The sequence below is a fragment of the Bubalus kerabau genome, chromosome 11 (assembly GCF_029407905.1).
Source record: "Bubalus kerabau isolate K-KA32 ecotype Philippines breed swamp buffalo chromosome 11, PCC_UOA_SB_1v2, whole genome shotgun sequence".
Lineage (NCBI taxonomy): Eukaryota > Metazoa > Chordata > Mammalia > Artiodactyla > Bovidae > Bubalus > Bubalus kerabau.
Window position 1 is genome coordinate 5,771,464 of NC_073634.1, and position 19,373 is coordinate 5,790,836.

General features: G+C 50.7%; 1 protein-coding gene across 3 annotated transcripts in view; it reads left to right on the forward strand.

Moving 5' to 3' along the window:
- The first annotated feature begins 2,087 nt into the window (after positions 1 to 2,087).
- The window catches only part of CNNM4 (cyclin and CBS domain divalent metal cation transport mediator 4), a 37,204-nt gene continuing 19,918 nt past the window's right edge, over positions 2,088 to 19,373 (forward strand). For all 3 annotated transcript variants that reach the window (XR_008700124.1, XM_055539363.1, XM_055539364.1), the window contains exon 1: positions 2,088 to 3,566. Coding sequence is in view for 2 of the 3 variants with exons in the window: in XM_055539363.1 (XP_055395338.1) it covers positions 2,165 to 3,566 (1,402 nt within the window). In the remaining variant the exon portion in view is untranslated. The remainder of the gene's footprint in view (positions 3,567 to 19,373) is intronic.

The following is a 19,373-nucleotide window of genomic DNA, read 5'->3' on the forward strand; positions in this document are numbered from 1 at the left end:
GGTTCTGCTTGTGTTCTGTGTTGGCCAGTGCCCACCTGAGGGTCCTGTTTTCTGAACAACTGGCAAGCTGGGCACTCCCTGTGAAATATGAAGTGAGGGACCTCCCTACAAGGGATTGCTTTAGGCTGGCCTGGGATGCCACACTCACTACCCCTGCTAACAGGGCTTATTTGAGTCAGCCTTCTGCCACCTTCCTAAACTCTATATGATTGTTCCTCTCTGTTTAGTCTCTTTCCGGCTGCTATTGATTGTTGTTTTTACTGGCAAACAGTACGCCATTATAAAAATAAACACCAGTGTTTGTGCAGAGAGACAGTGAAACGGATTTCTGTGTCTCCAGGGCCAGCAAAATCCTTGCTTCAAGACCTAGTGTTCAACTTGGTACCTGATCCTCTCATCAGCACACCTCTGTGATTATTATAAGGATGTTTGTCTGTCTTTCTCCTTCCCCCCTAACAGGAGCGGCAGCTGCGGTTGGTCTTCCCCCCACACCCTGAGTGCTTGGCACTCAATTCATAGTTGCTGACTGACACTGAGGAGGGCTGGCCAGGAAGCAGTCATTTCAGGGTTAGGCCTGGCGCCGTGCCTCTCAGCTCGTTTCCACACGCAGCTGTCCCAGCTGGTCAGTCACCACAATCTAGGGTTAGGAGTTTGGTCCCGGAAGGGCAGACAATAACATCAACAATAACAATAACAGCTACATAGTCAAAGCCATTCAGAGTTGTCCTGTCCTGTTCCATGCCTAGGGCAGCTGTTCCCACAAGCTTAGTGAAGCGGTGCTCTGTTAGCATTTTTTGCTTTTTATTTATCGATTTGGCTGCATCAGGTCTTGGTTGCGGCATGTGCACTGTTCCCTGCGGTGCACCCGGCTTCTCTGGTTGCTTTGCGGGCTTAGGTGCCCTGCGGCATGTGAGATCTTTGTCCCTGGACCAGGGATCGAACCCACATTCCCTGCATTGGAAGGTGGACTCTTAACCAACTGGACCACCAGAGAAAGTCCCTGTGTTATCATTCTTTACCCCCATTTTACAGGTGAGGAAGCTGGGGCTGAGAGACATTCCAACTTGTCTTACTGAAGTCTCACAAGCCTGCTCTAAAGATAATAGTCTAGATGGGCCCTGATTTGTGCCCAGACACAATTTCTTCATCTGTAATATGGAAATATCTTAGGGTTGTTTCCTAGGATTAAAAAATATTATGTATTAAAATTTTTTTTGGCTGAATTGGGTCTTCATTGCGGCACAGGGCCTTCTCTAGCAGGCAAATTCTCAACCACTGAACCAACAGGGAAGTCCTTGTATGTGCTTGTTGATTGCCTGTTTTCTATCCTAGACTGCCAACTCCAGGGGGCAGGATCTTTGGCTCATTCACTGCTATATTGTTTGAGCCTGGAACAAGCGCCCGGCATGGGAGCGCTCAGTATTTGTGTCCTAAAGGAAAATGACAGACCATGCTCCTTCCATCTGCATTCCCTGCATCTGGTCCCCCAGATTTCCCCTCCACTGGCCCGAGAGATCTCTGGCCTGGTCCTGGGGGATCAACTTCTGGCCTCTGGACAAGGTGGGCAAAAGCCCCAGCAGTGCAGAGGTCAGAACAATGTCTGTGGACGTGATGACCTCCCTCAGGCCTCTGCTCTCGGATTCTCCTTTTCTTTTCTTAAAGCAGGAAAAGCAATTTTCTGGCCCGAGCACCACGTGGTGCTGCTTCGGAGGTTCTTACAGAGAAGAGTCACCGCCTCCGTTGCAGCTTTTTTGGGGAAGGGGAAGGAGCCCAGCAAGCGAGGCCAGGATAGGCTGCGGAAGGGGAACAGTGCGATAGGCAGAGCAGGTCGGCGCGGAGGACAGCAGGACCCGCCAAGAGGGCGGAAAAGCTTGCGAGGAGGAGGGCGGGGCGGAGAGCCTCCCGCTGCTCCCGCGCTCTAGCGCCACGCCACCTTAAATGCCGGACTTCCTTAAGGGAGGGCGCCCGAGCCGCGCGCCAGGGGGCGGAGCCTCCCATGCAAATGAGAGGCGTGGGTCGCGGGGCGGGGCAGATGGGGCGCTGACCTGACGTCAGGGCCGCGGCCGGGACAGTTGGCTCGGCGGCGGCGGAGCGGCAGGAGCGGCGGCGCGAGCGGGGCTGCGCGGCGGGGCGCGCGGAGCGGCGGCGGCCGAGCCGGAGCAACATGGCGCCGGTGGGCGGGGGCGGGCTCCCGGGCAGTGGACCTGCCCGAGGGCGCCTCCTCCTGGCGGCGCTGGTGCTGCTGGTGCTGCTGTGGGCGCCGGGGGTCCGCGGCCGGGGCGACCCCCAGCGGAGCGCGATCCTGGGCATGAGGCTGGCGAGCTGCAACAAATCGTGTGGGATAAACACGGATGGCATCATCTACGTGTCCGAGGGCAGCACGGTGAACCTGAGGCTGTACGGCCAGGGGCTGGACTCCTTCTCCAGCAACCTGATCTCCTTCACTGAGGTGGACAACGCCGAGACCTTCCACAACTCCACTGACTGCCCCGAGCTCACCAAGGACCTGGTCGTCCAGAAGCTGGTCAACGTGAGCCGCGGGGACACGTCGGGGATGCTGGTGGTGCTCACTAAGTTCCTCCGGAGGAGTGAGAACATGAAACTCTATGCGCTGTGCACCCGGGCGGGCGTGGACGGGCCCTGGCAGAGGTGGACGGACAAGGATTCGCTGCTCCTCATGATGGAGGAGGCTGGGAGGCTCCTGCCCCTCTGGCTGCACGTCCTCATCATTATGGTGCTGCTGGTGCTGTCAGGCATATTTTCTGGCCTCAATCTGGGGCTGATGGCCCTGGACCCCATGGAGCTGCGCATCGTGCAGAACTGTGGCACTCAGAAGGAGCGGCGCTATGCCCGCAAGATCGAGCCCATCCGTCGCAAGGGCAACTACTTGCTCTGCTCCCTGCTGCTGGGGAACGTGCTGGTCAACACCTCCCTCACCATCCTTCTAGACAACCTCATCGGGTCCGGCCTGGTGGCCGTGGCCTCCTCCACCATTGGCATTGTCATCTTCGGGGAGATCGTGCCTCAGGCCCTGTGCTCCCGGCACGGGCTGGCCGTGGGTGCCAACACGATCATCCTCACCAAATTCTTTATGCTGATCACCTTCCCCCTCAGTTACCCCATCAGCAAGCTCCTGGACTTCTTCCTGGGTCAGGAGATCCGCACCGTTTACAATCGGGAGAAGCTGATGGAGATGTTGAAGGTGACCGAGCCCTACAATGACCTCGTGAAAGAGGAGCTGAACATGATCCAGGGGGCCCTGGAACTGCGGACCAAGACGGTGGAGGATATCATGACCCAGCTGCAGGACTGCTTCATGATCCGCAGCGATGCCATCCTGGACTTTAACACCATGTCAGAGATTATGGAGAGCGGCTACACCCGCATCCCCGTGTTTGAAGACGAGCAGTCCAACATCGTCGATATCCTCTACGTCAAGGACTTGGCCTTCGTGGATCCCGATGACTGCACCCCGCTCAAGACCATCACCCGCTTCTACAACCACCCAGTGCACTTCGTCTTCCACGACACCAAGCTGGATGCCATGCTGGAGGAGTTCAAGAAGGGTAAGGCCCCAGGATGTGGCTCCCGCATCCCTCTATGCGGCACCTCGCATATCCTGACCTGTTTTGTGTCTGCTGATCTTAGCATTCCATTCGTGTGACTCTGTCCATTTGCCCAGCACTCCCTATGCCTCTGCAGAGATGGGCACTCAGGCCAGCAGAAATAGCTCTTAAGCATCTGCCAGGAACTGTGCTTTGTGCCCCAGGTGGATCCAAGCAGGGCAAGGCATACTTGCCCGCATGGGAGCAGGATGGAGTGAGGCTAATGCCTTCAAGGAGGCCAGCACCGGGGCATGGAGATTAGGGCATGTGCTGGAGCCAGCGGGTCCTATTGGGGTCGGGTGGGGAAGGGGCTGGGGAACCCGGAAAACCTTCACAGCAGAGGGAACATTTGGGGAGATCCTTGAAAGCTGGGGAGACTTGGTCCTTGAGGCAGAGGGTACCCCTTGAGCAGAGAAGCTGAGTTGGGCAGCAGAGAATGTGCTTCTGGTTCAGCAGGTGGTTCCATTCCTGTGGGTACAGGCACTGCTGATCAGCGGTCAGTAGGGGAGAGACCGAGACACCCAGGGCCTTGGGAAGAGCCTGAAAGTCAGGGCAGCCAGTCTGCTGGGCTCTCGGAGCTCTGGAAGGTTTTGGAGCCAAGCGAACACAGTGTCACTGGAGCGCCTGGCCCACGGAAGCCAAGTTGGGAGGGCACTCACTGGCTCCCTGCCGAGAGCAATGCCAAGTAATGCTTTTGACTGTTCAGCAGAAGTGAGCAGATTAAGCTTTGGTTATTCTATCTTTCCCAGGCGCCCCACATAAGCGTCCCTCCTGTGGTCTGCTGGGTATCTTCAGTCGGCCTGGTGTTTTTTTCCTCACACGTGCTCTTGGTAGTTAGACACTTGGAGGGTTTACTCGGCAGCTTCAGCGCTCAGAGCACACACCCCTTTCCTTACTTCTAGCAAAACTTTCCTCCTGCCTCTGCCACTCCGAGTGACAGTAAACAAGCCAATTATGGAGCAAAACCCTCCTCGGCCAAAGGCGGTGAGGAGACCAAAAGGGGAGCTCTTTATAAAGGAATGGGGAAGGTCACCTAAATGCCAGAACTCTGCTTCACTCCGCACACATGGGACTCCTGCTGGCTGAGGCAAGACCTCAGCCCGTTGTTGCTCATTTCTGGAGAGCCTCAACTGGCTGGATCAGTGGGTGACAGAGTAGGATAGGGAGGAGCTGGCCTGGCAGGGATGCTGGGGTTAGAGCCAGGGTGGGGACTGGGTACCTTCCCTTTTTCAGTTTGACAGACTGACTCTCAGCATCAGAGCTGAGGAGAACTCCAGTTATATAAGCTTGAGTGGGAAACAGCCTGTAAGGTGGTCTGCAGAGGGGCTGGTAATGGCACAGCCCTGGGGGAGCTTCAGTGTGGGCAGACCCAGGAATGGGGGAACCCAGGTATCAAGTCCAAACAGAAGAGCAGGGGGACTTTGAGCTCCACCCCCACCCTGCAGCCTCTAGGCCCGGAGGACTTTTCCTATGTTGCTTGGTCAGGAGCAGGGTTGGGCCTCGCCAGGGCAGCTTCCTCCTTAACCAGCTCTGTGGTCTTTGGGACTTGCTGGTGACACAGCCGACAAGCACGTTTGCATCGTCCAGCCCGGATCTGGGTCCAACCCGTGTGGACTGGCGTGGTCAGGCGTCCCGGCCCCTGATCAGCAGGGTGGGAGCTTCCTGAATCCTGGCAGGGCCGTCTTTGGGCTCATCTTTTTTTTTAATTTAAAAAGTACCACCACTTCCTGAAGCTGGGAAAACAGAGCTAGCATCTCCGAGGGCAGAGCTGTGTTGAGTGGGGCTCTGCAGACACACACTTTAGCCCCCTGGACCCTCCTCCTTACCAAGCCTGTAGCCTGAGGCTGACGCCTGGTGGGGCTGCTGGTAGCTGTGTCGGCGCACAGGCACAGTTTGCTTCCTGCGTTGTGGGGCCCTGGGCATCACACCATCACTTCTTGGTTCCTAGTTTCAACTCATGGCCGTGCTGGGCTCCCCAGAGTGTGATCTCTCACACATCTTCTCCTCGGGCATCTAAGGCCCTCTTGGACATGGCAAATGCTCAGTGTACACCTGCAACTTACTGCCTTTTCTTTACAAATCTGGTATTTAGAAGGCTTCTTTTTTATTTCATTTTTAAAAATATTTATTTGGTTGTTCTGGGTCTCAGTTGTGGCACATGGGATCTTTCTAGTTTCTACCTGTGAAATCTTTAATTGCAGCATGTGGGATCTAGTTCCCTGACCAGGGATCGAACCCAGGTGCCTGCATTGGGAACCTGAAGTCTTAGCCCCTGAACTGCCAGGGAGGTTCCAGGCTGCTTTTCCGTTGTTATTAAGAAACACCAATGAGCCGGGTTAACACAGCGCTGTCAGCAGCACAGATATTTGAGCCGGGGTCCCTGCCTAGTCGAGCCAAGGGGCTTTTCTGTGTTCTGGGGGACCCTTCATCACCTCCAGGTTGGATGAGGGCCCTCAATCCCTCCAGAGTCTTTCCGCTGTGGGTGTGACCCTCTTTTAAGGTCATTTCATCTCCACCTCACCCACCAGCATTGTGAGTTCCTTGAGGGTTGGCATCGTGCGTACCAGCACTTTCTCCACTCATTTGCCTGGCGAAGAAACGAACAGTAAACGTTTGTTAAACAATGAGTGAGCAACAAGTGAGTGGCTCTGTCACTAGCCAGGCCGGCCTTGCTGGCCCTGAGGACACTCCCAGCCTGGAGCCTTTGTGCTGGCTGCTCCCGCAGGCGGAATGTTCTCCCCCAGACTCTGTGGCTCACTCTCCCCTCCCTTGTGTCTGCTTCATCTTCTCAGTGAGGCCTTCCTGCCACCCTTATTTAAAGCTGCAACCCCTGGTCCCTCCCTGACCTTCCTGATCTAACCTGACCCACCCTGTGCTCATTTTTCTTTTTCTCCTATCACTTTCTAACAACTGTGTGATTTACGGGTTTACATTTTTATTGTCTGACTCCTCCCACTGTACCAAAGGGCAGGTCTAAGTGTTGTTCACCCATATATCCCTGCCCATAAAATGGTTCTTGTTTAGTCCCTCAGTTGCATCAGACTCTTGCGACTCCACAGACTGTAGCCCACCAGGCTCCTCTGTCCATGGGATTCCCCAGGCAAGAATACTGGAGTGGGTTGCCATGTCCTCCTCCAGGGGATCTTCCCAACTCAGGGATTGAACCCATGTCCCCTGCATTACAGGCAGATTCTTTATCGCTGAGCCACCAGGGAAGCCCTAAAATGGTTCTTGGTACATAGTAAGAGTTTGATTAAAAAGTCACTGAAGGAATGAATGACCTGTCAGATTTGAGAATTACCCGCATTCCAGAAGTGTTAGAATTTTGAGGAGCTGATAAGGGATACAGACAAATGGGTGTGCGGTGCTGTTATCCAGGAACTTGACGGTTTCCAGCTGCACCAGGAAAGCCAGGAGGAGCTCCTGCAGAGACACATGTGTTAGAGGTTCGGGTCACAGCCTGAGAAGCAGAGTTTGGGGTCCTGGTTCCCCTTCCCCGTGCCTCAGTTTCTCAGTGAATAAGCGGTCTTTGAGCATCAGGAGCTGACATAACTTCACTCACCAGTGAGAATCATGGATATGTTCTGCACACTTAGAGACAGGTGCAGAGAGTCATTGCAAGCCTGTGGCTCTGAGCTTTGCCTTGAGACTAAAGCAAGGAGGTAACAGCTTCCTGGGCTTCCCAGGTGGCTCAGCAGTAAAGAATACACCTGCCAGTTCAAGAGACATAGGAGACACAGGTTTGATTCCTGGGTAGGGAAGATCCTCTGAAGGAGGAAAAGGCAGTATCCCTGCTCCAGTATTCTTATTCTTACTGGGACAATCCCGTGGACAGAGGAGCCTGTAGTCCATGGGGTCATGAAGAGTTGAACTCGGCTGAGCATGCCCACCTGACTGCTTCCCAGTTGCTTCTGCCTCCCAACAGAAGGCAGCTGTTGCCAGGTGTTTACTGAGCCCTGTACAGTGTGTGAGACCTGGCGCCTGGTGCTGCGGGCCCCCAGAGCAAGGCCCATCAGCTGGTGGGGGCTGTCAGGCCACTGGGAGGCTCCTGCTGTTGGAACCTTGGTCCTTCTTCTCCTTGAACCTCCCCTAGAATGTTGGCAGTACCGCGTGTTGTGGTTGAGTTTGGCCACAGCTGGAAATCTGAAAACAAAGCCTCCCTGGGCTACTCCTGGCTGGCCATGTCTTTCCTTCACCACAGATGCCTGCGAAGACCCTGGAAGCACGGTAATGAATGAACTCTCCACTAGAGGGTTTGGAAGCCCCACCCCTGATTGAAACCCACCCTCCAGCTTCTGCTCTGCCCCTCCCTGCAGCTCATTCCTCCCCGCCCCAGACATTCAGCTCTTCTTTAGTCATCTTATCTTTCCCCACCCACTTTATAACCACCTAGCCCCCAATAAAGAGCTGGGTTTAAACTCTGGGTTGGTCACTGACCCCTGAGGTAACCTTAGGCCTATTACTGCTCCTTATAGATAGTGGGTTATATACTGGAGGTTATGTATTGGGTATCTATATCCTATAGATAGTGGGTTATATATTGGAGGGAAAAAGCTAGAAACTATTTCATTAAAAACTCCTCCCGTATTTCCTATGCCATTCTTCCCCAGCAGCTTAATTTTATTCCTGAAACAACTTTATAAAGGCCGGAAAGAACACTGCATAATTTTTGCTTTTGGTTCCTACCATCTGGCACACCTTAAAAGCATCTTGTTTCCCTCCGCCTGCTTGTTCTTTCATTTGCTCAACAAACATCTAATTTTTGGAATCCTGTGTGTCAGACGGTGTGCTGGCTGTTGGGAGTCAGAGGACTAACACAGCCCTGTTCACAGAAGTCGTGGTCTACGAGGGAGACAGACGTGAAAACAAAACTTAGGTAGGCACTGTGGGGCTCCCAGGAAGGCCTAGGCTTCCAGAAACTTCTGAAGTTAGAAGGACAGGATGCAGTGATTATTTCAGAGATGTCGTAGTCCGACTGGGAAGTATTTGTGAACATGTGAGGTTTTTGCCTGGGATTCAGGTTGAAGATGTTGTCATTTAAGGGAAGCGGAGGAGGGAGCAGAGCCAGTGTGGCAAGGGTTGGGGGAGGGGCAGCGGTAAAGAATAACGGGGTGACCCTTTCTGGGGCTCCAGGGTGTCTGGTGGGTCAGTGATCGTCCATACCCGCCTGGGCTTCCTGTTCACGTGCAGATGGGGCACGAACAGAACTCAGTGGGGCTGGGGTGTGGCTCTCAGTCCTAGCATGTGCTTGTTGGTCCTAGACCACCCTGAGCAGCACGAGCGCAAAGTCTACCCAGGTAGGTGTGCAGGTCAGGTGCCACGCGGGCTTGGGAGTGAGGCCCGAGTGGGGCTGAAAGGTTTGGGAGTCAGCTGAGAGCGAGCAGCACGTGTGAGGCATGGAGGAACCTGGCTGAAGCGAGCCCAGGTGTGGGATGGGACAGTCGTCAGGAGGAGCTGGGAGAGGGCAGCCTGCAGTGGAGATCAGAGGCAGTCCTGCACCTGGACGGCGCCACCTAGAAACAGTCTCGATCTGAGCTGGTGATTTGATCTCCAGAGGCCTCTCTGGGGGCCGGTGTATCTGAGCGAGTGAGGGAGATGCCATCGGGCAGCTGAAAAGACGCTGGCCAGACTGCCGCTTGCTTCTCTTCACTGTGAGGCTTGTAGGCACCTCGTCCCCTCGCTGGCATCGTGCAGCCCATGGACAGCTTCCACAGAGGTGCTGGGGCTGAGAGCACTTTGAGCCATCTTCTGTTTACGGACCTTTTCCTACAGCTCTTGTGTGTGTCTGGAAGGTGCTGTCTTACAGCCAGGCCCTAGTAAGAGCTGCTTAGAGCTTTACTTGTCAAAAGTCTTGTATTCCTAATTCAAAAGACCAGCTCCAGAGTTTTCCTTGACCGCTCTGGTCAGGACAGGAGGTATCGGACAGTGCACAGACATCAAACCCCAAGCCGCAGACCTGTGTCCACAGAAGTGGGCAAGAGGCAGGAGACTCCCAGGAAGTGAGGCTTGTCAGTAGAAGTCTGACGTTTCAGTTGGCTTTTCAAAGCAGAGTAGACACGGCTCTTTTCACGTGCTACAAGCACTTGGATGAGGTCACGGGGTGAGAGATGAGCTTCTCAGCTCTGGGTGCCCTCCTTGGAGAAAGCTGCTTCTGTGTGTTGTGACTGCCTCTCAGGCCTTCCCAGAGGGGCAGGGAGACTCCAGCATTGAGTGCCCGTCCCCACGGTGGTGCTGTCATGCTGACGAGCCGGGTACCTGAACCGCTGAGACGTCCTTGAGGGAAAGAAATGGTGCCTTGTGACGTTTTCCTTGTCTCCTCGATGGCAGGGACTGCAAGCCTGTTTATCAAACACTCCCTAACAGGGGAGTGTGCCCGGAATGGAAGGATGGACCGGGCCCTTCTGTTGCTGACTTGGTGACTGATTCTGGCAGAGCCCCTGGTTACTACAGCCCCTCCCAGTGGGGAGGGACGGCTTGTCTTGTCCTCTCATCACACCTGAGCATCCAGGACGGACATCCGGTTGTACAAAGCTTCCTGGCTACAGCACAGACTCCTGGCTCATTTCATGGACTGGATTCTAGACTACGTAGTCTATTCCTGTTCCATTGATTATGTGATTTTCTTTTCATTGATGTTAATTGAAAAGATCTGTATGTTATTATCAGAATCTTTGAAAACACACAGAAATCAAAACAAAATATCTATAAGCCTGTGATCTTGTAGATAGAAAGAACCACTTTTGCTATTTTGATCTATTGTGATAAATTTTTAAGAAACTAAAAATTTTTTTTAAATTATTGTTGACTTTTTTTTTTGGATGTGGGCCATTCTTAAAGTCTTTATTTGTAATAATATTGCTTCTGTTTTATATTTTTGTTTTTTGGCCTCGATGCACGCGGGATCTTAGCTCCCCCACCAGGGATTGAACCTGCACCCCCTGCATTGGAAGGTGAAGTCTTAGCCACTGGACCACCAGGGAAGTCCCTTAAATGTTTTTTTCTTCTAAGTTTAAAAAGTCTTATGACAAAACAACAGGGTCAAAATCATTTTCGTTTTTATTGTCATGTTCTCTCCATTGAGCTTCCCATGTGGCTCAGTGGTAAAGAGTCTGTCTGCAGTGCAGGAGACCTGGGTTCGATCCCTGGGGAGGGAAGATCCCCTGGAGAAGGGAATGGCAACCCTCTCCATTATTCTTGCCTGGAGAATTCCACGGACAGAGGAGCCTGGCGGGTTACAGTCCATGGGATTGCAGAGACGGACACAGCTGAGTGACTAACTCTGCTCTCTCCCATTAGCTGTCCTTATGTGTTTTCATATTGAAATCACTGTTTGTGTACACAGTTTGCTGCTCTGCTCTTTGGACCAGGGCTTAGATCCCTTCTTCTGATTTCCCCTTTGATAAGAAATGAAATCCCTTTCTATCCCTGGGTTTCTTAGGAGGAGCGTCTAGGAGGATTTCCAAAGGCTGAGGGCTGGGCTGTGCCCTGTGGCTGACAGGGGAGCCCAGAGGGCTGGGGTGTGCAGCCTCCAGCCTGTTGTGTTGGGGGTTAAAGCTGCGATTGCTGGAGCGGTCCCCGGAGCTTACAGCCAGAGGCGCTCCCCTGCTGCAGGGCCCATTTACCGTGAACTGGGCAGGGTGAACTGGGCAGGGTGCTCGAAAGACTGGTTTCCCCGGGCTCTCTGGAACGCCTGGTCTCTGGCCAGCAGGCAGCCAGGAGCCTTGGTTGGAAGGTCTCCCCCTCCTCCACATTGTCACCGCCCCAGGCAGGCTCACTCACACACCCAGACACATCCATACCCCCACACACATACACAGTCCCCCACACGTCCATACCCACACACTCAACAACCCCCCACAGCCACAGCCACACCTGCACGCTCACACACACAGCCCCATACCCACACCCACACATTCACACGTACAACTCCATACCCACACCCGCACACTCACACACACAACCCCATACCCACACCCACACATTCACATGTACAACTCCATACCCACACACTCACACACACAACCCCATACCCACACCCCCATACTGACACGCACAACCCCATACCCACACCCGCACACTCATACACACAACTCCCGCCCACCCACTGCACACTCAGACACATCCATACCCACCCCTTCACACATACAGTCCCCCACACGTCCGTACCCACACACTCAACAGCCACACACTCACATAACCCCACAGCCACACCCACACACTCACACAGCCCCATAACCACACCCGTACACTCACACAACTCCATACCCACACCCGCACACTCACACACACAACCCCATACCCACACCCACACACTACACACAACCCCTACCCACACCTGCACACTCACACACACAACCCCATACCCACACCCACACACTACACACAACCCCTACCCACACCCGCACACTCACACACAACCCCTACCCACACCCACACACTACACACAACCCCTACCCACACCTGCACACTCACACACAACCCCTACCCACACCCGCACACTCACACACAAACCCATACCCACACCCACACACTACACACAACCCCTGCCCACACCTGCACACTTGCACACACAACTCCTACCCACACCTGCACACTCACACACACAACTCCATATCCACACCCGCACACTCACACACACAACTCTCGCCCACCCACTGTACACCCAGACACATCACACACCCCTCCCCCACACACATCCACATACATGTGCACATCCCCCTACCCAGCCTCACACACCCCACACAGGCAGGCTCACTTACACATACACAGGGACATGCTTTTACACGGGCAGACAGGCATACGCATTTATCCCCTCCAGGCAGGTGCTTCCCTCTCTCTCACACACACACACACACGCAGGCCTGTGCACATACACTCAAAGTCACCTGGAGTCCTGCTTTTAGTGTACATCCGTCTCTCATCAGACTTGCCCAAGAGTGAGTTTAAAGAGGAGCAAAAGCTTATGTAGTGGAGTTTATTTTGTTAAAGGCTCAAAACAGTGACTGGCTTTTGGGCTCTGTGGTGTCTGGTGACTTGGTCACCCACATTAATGACAGCATCTAGCCAGAGGCTGTGGGGAGGATGGAATGAGGTGAGGCACACACGGGGCTTAGTTCAGGGCCTGGCACCGTGTCGTCATGCAGGGTCAGCTATCTTAAACATTACTGTTATTACCATCCGAAAAATGCCCCCATTTGGGCCATGGTGGTTCACACGTACCAGCTTTGCTGGCAGCTGCCCCACCGTCTGGGCGTGGTGCCTTTCTTGGAATTATGAAGACATTGAGGTCAAAAAGAGCCTGCTATATAATTACAGGCTCTTTTTAATTCAGATGGCATCTTATCTGGACCCTAGTGGGTATGTTAAGGGTAACAGAAACCAGAGCTTAAGGAAAAGAGAAGTCCAGAACAGTAACTTAAAACTGAGGAAATGCTCCTCATTTACTTATAATTTTTTCCCTGAAAATTCCTGCCACCATCCCGATTGCCAGCACCGTCACGGCAGGAGCACAGAGTGGGGGTCACTGCCCTGGGGAGATGGCCAGGGAAGCAACGTGGCTGCACCCCACGTGGGTTCTCTCATCTCAGGGCCTGCCAGTCGCCTGTCCTCCTTGGTGCCCTGGTTAGGGACGGCACCTGATAGAAAAGCAGGAACAAGAGGGGGACCCATGGCCTGGAAGAGGGTGGAGCAGGGGTCATGAAGAAGGAAGTGCCTTCATGAGTGGTTAGCCTTTGTTGAATCCTGGGTTAACCCTCCAAGCGCTGTAGACGGGGAGCCGAGGCTCAGAGAGGACAAAAATCTTTCTCAGCCACGTGACAGCTAAGTGGCTGCCCCAGACTGCTCCCCTCCCCGGGGCCAAGCCCTCAACTGCTGTTCTGTGTCACTTAGTGAGAGTGTAGATTCTGAAAATGAGACCAGAAGATTGGGATATCCCAATAACCCCAGGCTAAAAAATGTACTGTCTGTTCTACATTAAAAAAAAACAAAACTTATTTAACCAGTCAGGTAGGTGGGTGGTAGTATATCAGTGTAATTTTCTTTTCTTTGTGATTTTAATATAGAGTTCCCTAGTGACTAATGTTGATCACATTCTCAGCTGCTTATCATCCATTTTGGTGATTAATGCTTTTGATTCCCTGTTTAAGATTCTTTGGGGCTTCCCAGGTTGTGCAGCGGTGAAGAATCCACCAGCCAAAGCAGGAGACTCAGAGGTTCAATTCCTGGGTCGGGAAGATCCCCTGGAGGTGGAAATGGCAACCCACTCCATTATTCTTGCCTGGGAAATCCCATGGACAGAGGAGCCTGGCAGGCTACAATCCATGAGGTCACAGAGAGTCAGACACGATTGAGCATGCACACATGAATGCATTAAGATTCTTTGCCCGAATGAAAACCGGGAGGAATCCTGTGTTATATTCTGGAAGCTGTATTGTTTACCTTAGAGATCTATAATCCTTCTGGAATTTGCTTTTTATGTGTTACAGGTTAAGATTTTTTTTTTTTTAATTCCTATGGATGTCCAACTACTCCAGTAGAACTCATTGAAAAGACTCGTTTCTCCGCTGAACATGCTGTATGTGGGGGTCTGTCTCTGGATGCTCTTCCATTGGTCTGTGTATTTGTTTCTTTTTCCAGTTCTGCATTGCCACAATTGCAGGAGTTTTATAGTGAACTGTAGTTTTATAGTGAACTTTGGTTAATGTTAACACTTTGTTCTTTGTTGTTCTTCAAGATTTAACCTCTTGCCTGGGAATTGTATGGAATTGCGTTGATTTCCTGCGTAGCTCAGTCAGTGCCCAAGATACGGGAGACCTGGGTTCAATCCCTGGGTTGGGAAATTCTCCTGGAGGTGGAAATGGCAACCCACTCCAGTATTCTTGCCTGGAGAATCCCATGGACAGAGGACCCTGGCAGACTGAAGTCTGTGGGATTGCAAGGGTCAGACTTAGCACTATCTTTTTTTTTTTTTTTTTTAAACATAACTTGAAGACAACGTCTTTATAGTAAAGAATCTTCCAGTCTCCAAACATGGTTACGCCTGTGTTAGTACATGCTCTCTCTCTGTGTGTTTTCAAATCTATACTTAAAAATTTATTTATTTGGCTGCACCAGATCTTAGTTGTAGCATGTGGGATCAAGTTCCCTGACCAGAGATCGAACCCAGGCACCTTGCGTGGGGAGCTCAGAGTCTTAGCCATTGTAATACCAGGGAAGTTCCTAATTTGTACTCTCTTAATTTCTTTCAACGATAATAGTCATTTTCTGTGTAGAAGTCTCATGCTTTTCTTAGATTTATTGGTAGATGTTTGGTGATTTAAAAAAATTCTTTTTCCAGATGCTTGTTGCAGATTGTTCCAACCACGGTGTTCTGCAGTTCAGTTCAGGTGCTAGCCACCTGGAGTTAGTAGACTCAGTCCCCTCGCGTGTGAGGGCTCAGACCTCCACAGACTGCCCTCACCTCAGATGCCGGCCTCAAGTGGGGTTCCCTACACCTGTGTACGTCTGGCCAACTGGCTCTAAATTCAGGGGTCTGAGAATTTGCTAGAATGGCTCACAGAACTCAGAAAAGTGCTCCACTCAGGATTGCAGCTTTGTTTTACGGGCTGTGCCTAGGATGGGGTCTGTCTGAGGGACGGAGTGCTCCAGGCCTTCTCCCCCTGAGCCCGGGTGCATCACGCTCCTGGTCCATCAGTGGTTTTACCAGCCGGAGTGCTCCCCTGAGTTTTGAGATCTAGAGTTTTCATCATCAGAACTTCCTCAGCATGACTGGTGCAGTCATTGGGCTTCCCTGGAGGCGGGGCCTTGTGTAGCTTCTTGTATTTAACTGGTGACCATCCCCAGTCTCCCTCCAGGGTCCCGCCTAGAGTCACCTTATTAACACCACAGAGACACTGCTGCCTCTCAGCAAGTCCAAACGTTTTCCAAGCTCTTTGACGGGAAGCAGGTTCAGAGACCAGGTGTATTCTTTTTATTAAAAATTAAAAAAAAAATATATATATATATATATATTTTTGGCTGCACTGTGTGGTATGTGGGATCTTAGTTCCCTGATCAGGGATTGAACCTGTGCCCACTTTGGTGGAAGTGGAAGTTCTTAACCCCTGGACCACCAGGGAAATCTCAGATGTATTCTTTATTACATTATACAAATATAATGAAATGTAGTTAATTTTTGCATAGTGACTCTGAATTTATTGACCTTACCAAGTTGACTATTCTGATAGTTTATTTTAGATTCTTTTGGCTTTTCTACACATATGATTATGTTGCCTATGAATATGGCAACACTGCTGATAAACTTTAAGCATTTTATATCTTGTTCTTGCCTTAGTTCACTGGTTAGGACCTTTGGGATCATGTTGACCTGGTGACAGTGGGCATCCTTGTTTAAATATCTATTGAGATGATTGAATGATAAATCTCTTTTTTTCCTGAATTATATGATTGATTTTTGAGTGTTAATCCTTAAACATTTGTTGCATAACTGGAATAAACCTAACAGTCACGATGTATTCTTTTTACACATCACTGGATTTGCCAGTACCTTTTTTAGAATTTTGGCATCTACATTCATGAGAAAGATAGGTCTGTAATTATTTCTTCTGCCATTAAAAAAATAAACAAAAAACAATTGAGAAAGATATTATTACAGGGTGTCCCTGTTAGGTTTTTGTTTGTTGTGATAGGAAAAATAATTGCTTAATTATTACATCTTTTCCCTTCTTTCAAAATATCCCAATTTAGGCAAGCAGATTTGAACATAGTAAGTAATATTCTCACCCTCTCCTTCCCCCTCACCTGCTTCTCCTTCTGACAACAAGCCTCTTACATCACAGCAAATGTTGCTGCAGGTTTTTTTTTTTTTTTTTTCCCATTTTTTAGTTTTTTTCTCCTTCTTCGGGTTTATGATATCAAGGTCTTGAGTTATTTTAATAGTTTACAAATTATTTGGGAACATGTGTGACTATCAGGAACCAACTGAGATTCATCAAAGAAACGCCCCCACCCCCGCCTCTTTTTTTGTGTGTGAAAGGGGTAGGATTACTAGGTTAGTTCAGGAGAAAGCCAGCCCTAGACATAGGTATCTTGATGTCAGCATTTAAGAGAATTTCCTGTTATGTCTTCATGGCTAACATGAGACACGTGGGCCATGAATGTCCCATTTAATTTTTTAAAATTTATTTTTAATAGGAGGATAATTGCTTTACAGTGTTGTGTTGGTTTCTGCCTCGCAACAAGGTGAGTCGTCCATACGCATACGTATACCCTCTCCCTGTTTGGCCTCTGTCCCAGCCACCCCAAAGACCACCCCTCTGGGTCATCACAGAGCGCTGAGCTGAGCGCCCGGTGCCGTCATCAGCTTCCCACTAGCTCTCTTACACATGGTAATGTGTATATTTCAGTGCTTCTTTCTCATCTCACTCTCTCCTCCCTTCACGGTGTCCGCAAGACCGTTCTCTGCGTCTGCATCTCTGTTCCTGGACTGTGGTCCAGTTTTTAGATTGATTTGCCCGTAGTTATTAGTTGGTTGCACAAACAGGTCCGAAGAGTGGATGCCTCTCAAGGCAGTAAGTGCGCTGTGAGTCTGAGCCATTGTGCGAGGAGTGATGGGGAAGGGGCGCCTCCTGGGGTGGGGGGCTCTGGGGTTGGAGGCCAGGCAGCCAGGAGCTGGGGTTCTAGGGGGAAAGGCCAGAGGGGCTGCTGAGACCAGAGGACTGGGCGGAGAGAGAATCAGTTTGCTGGAAGTGTCTGAAGTTAGGAGGCTAGCGGCTCCTTCCTCCCGTCACAGAGCGGATCAGCTGGGCCGGCATCTTCTCTCCTATTTCCTCTGCTGTGTAATGCTCCTCCAGTTCTGTGTTCCTCCCCGCCTTCTGCACCGTCCCTGCCTATGTCCTCCAGGAGAGGTTTTTATATCCCTGAGGACCAAGACACCAGCTCGAGGTCTGAACTCAACGCCTCAGCTGACTGAAGAAACTTCAGACAAACAAGAAATAACCCCTGTCCTTTGATCCAGGTATTCTCCTTCCAGATAGCTATCTTAAGGACATGAAGATAGACCCAAATATGTTTATTACAGGGATTTTCATAATGCAAGAAACGGGGAAGGGCACACTTTAGGAACCCAGTGGGGCTTGGGATTATGTATATGTGTGTACAATGAAATATTATGAGGCCATTCAGTCTCTACAGATATTTCTATGACATGGGCAAATACAGAGAATGTGAAATATTTAAAAAGCAGGGTACAAAACTGTTTACCCAATGATCCGGTGCGTGGAGAAAATATATTGGGTTGGCCAGAAAGTTCAAGTGTTTGAATACATGGAAAAACATGAATGAACTTTCTGGCCCCTGATGTATGGTTCCATTTTATTTATGTATATTTTAAAAGGCCAAAGAAAACATGCAGTTACCAATACTTACCTCTGATGAAAAGTAAGATTAAAAGTTACATTAATTTCCTTTTTCTATTGTTGTTACTGCTATCAAAAAAATCATGTAAAAATTAGTTAAATGTGAGAAAAAATTACTAGAAAATTGGGAAAGTTAGAGCACTGACTATTGAGGATCTTAAGGAATTACACGTTAGGGTGTGATGATACTGTTGTGGTTTTGCTTTTTTTTAAGGGTCCTTAACTTTTTGAGATGCTTAGTGAAGTGCCTTGGGCTTCCTTCCCTGGTGGCTTAGTTGGTAAAGAATCCGTCTGCAATACAGGAGACCTGGGTTTGATTGCTGGGTCAGGAAGATCCCCTGGAGAAGGAAATGGCACCCACTCCAGTATTCTTGCCTGGAGAATCCCATGGACAGAGAAGCCTGGTGGGCTACAGCCCATGGGGTCACATGAGTTGAACATGGCTGAGCGACTAAACCACCGCCGCTGAAGTGCTTGGGTAAAAGTAGCAGATGTTTACAGATAAGATCTGGGATTTCCTTCATAATAAACCAGTGGAGTGGGTGGGAGGAGAGAGGAAACAAGATTGGCCAGAGGAGTCGTTAATTGTTTCAGGTACGTGAAGGGTGTAATTATATTATTTCCTCTACTTTTGTATATGCTTTTATTTTCCATCATAAAAGGTTGGAAATTAGAGACTACTGGTTAACTGAAAAATCAAAGGCATGAAGACCTGTCCCCAACGTGAGAGACCAGGCTTAGGGTCCCCCAGCATCTGCTTGTCAACAGCTTCACCCCTGGGGCACTTGGGTTAAAGAAGGCTCTTTGGGGAAGTCCCATTTCTGAATCCCACCTTGCTCACTCCCTCACAGTGCAATCCTGGGCAGGGACCTCTCTGAGCAGGGGTTCCTGCCTGTGAAGAGTGGGGTCCATCATAGGTGCTCCTCAGGGCTGGGAAAGAGGAGAAGGGACAGTTCCCTGCCCCCCTCCCCCAAACTCACTTGCCCTGACTGCTTGGTGCTGGGGTAGGGGGGAATGGACCCTGGGAAGGACACCCAAGTGTCCACTAAATGAAGGGACAATGAAAGTGTGGCTGCCTTTACAGGGAGGCTCTAAACAGCTCTTGAAACTTTTTGGATTATGGACCTTATTAGGAAAAAAAAAAATGTGTTTTTTTTTTTTTAAATTGTTTTGGCCACGCCACACGGCATGTGGGATCTTAGTTCCCTGACCAGGGATCGAACCCTTGCCACTTGAGTAAGAAGCTCAGAGTCTTAACCACTGGACTGCCAGAGAAGTCCTTCTTCTAAATTTTTAAAATTTCTATCTCCTTTCAAACACTGTATACATGTATGTTTTACTAATACAAATATTA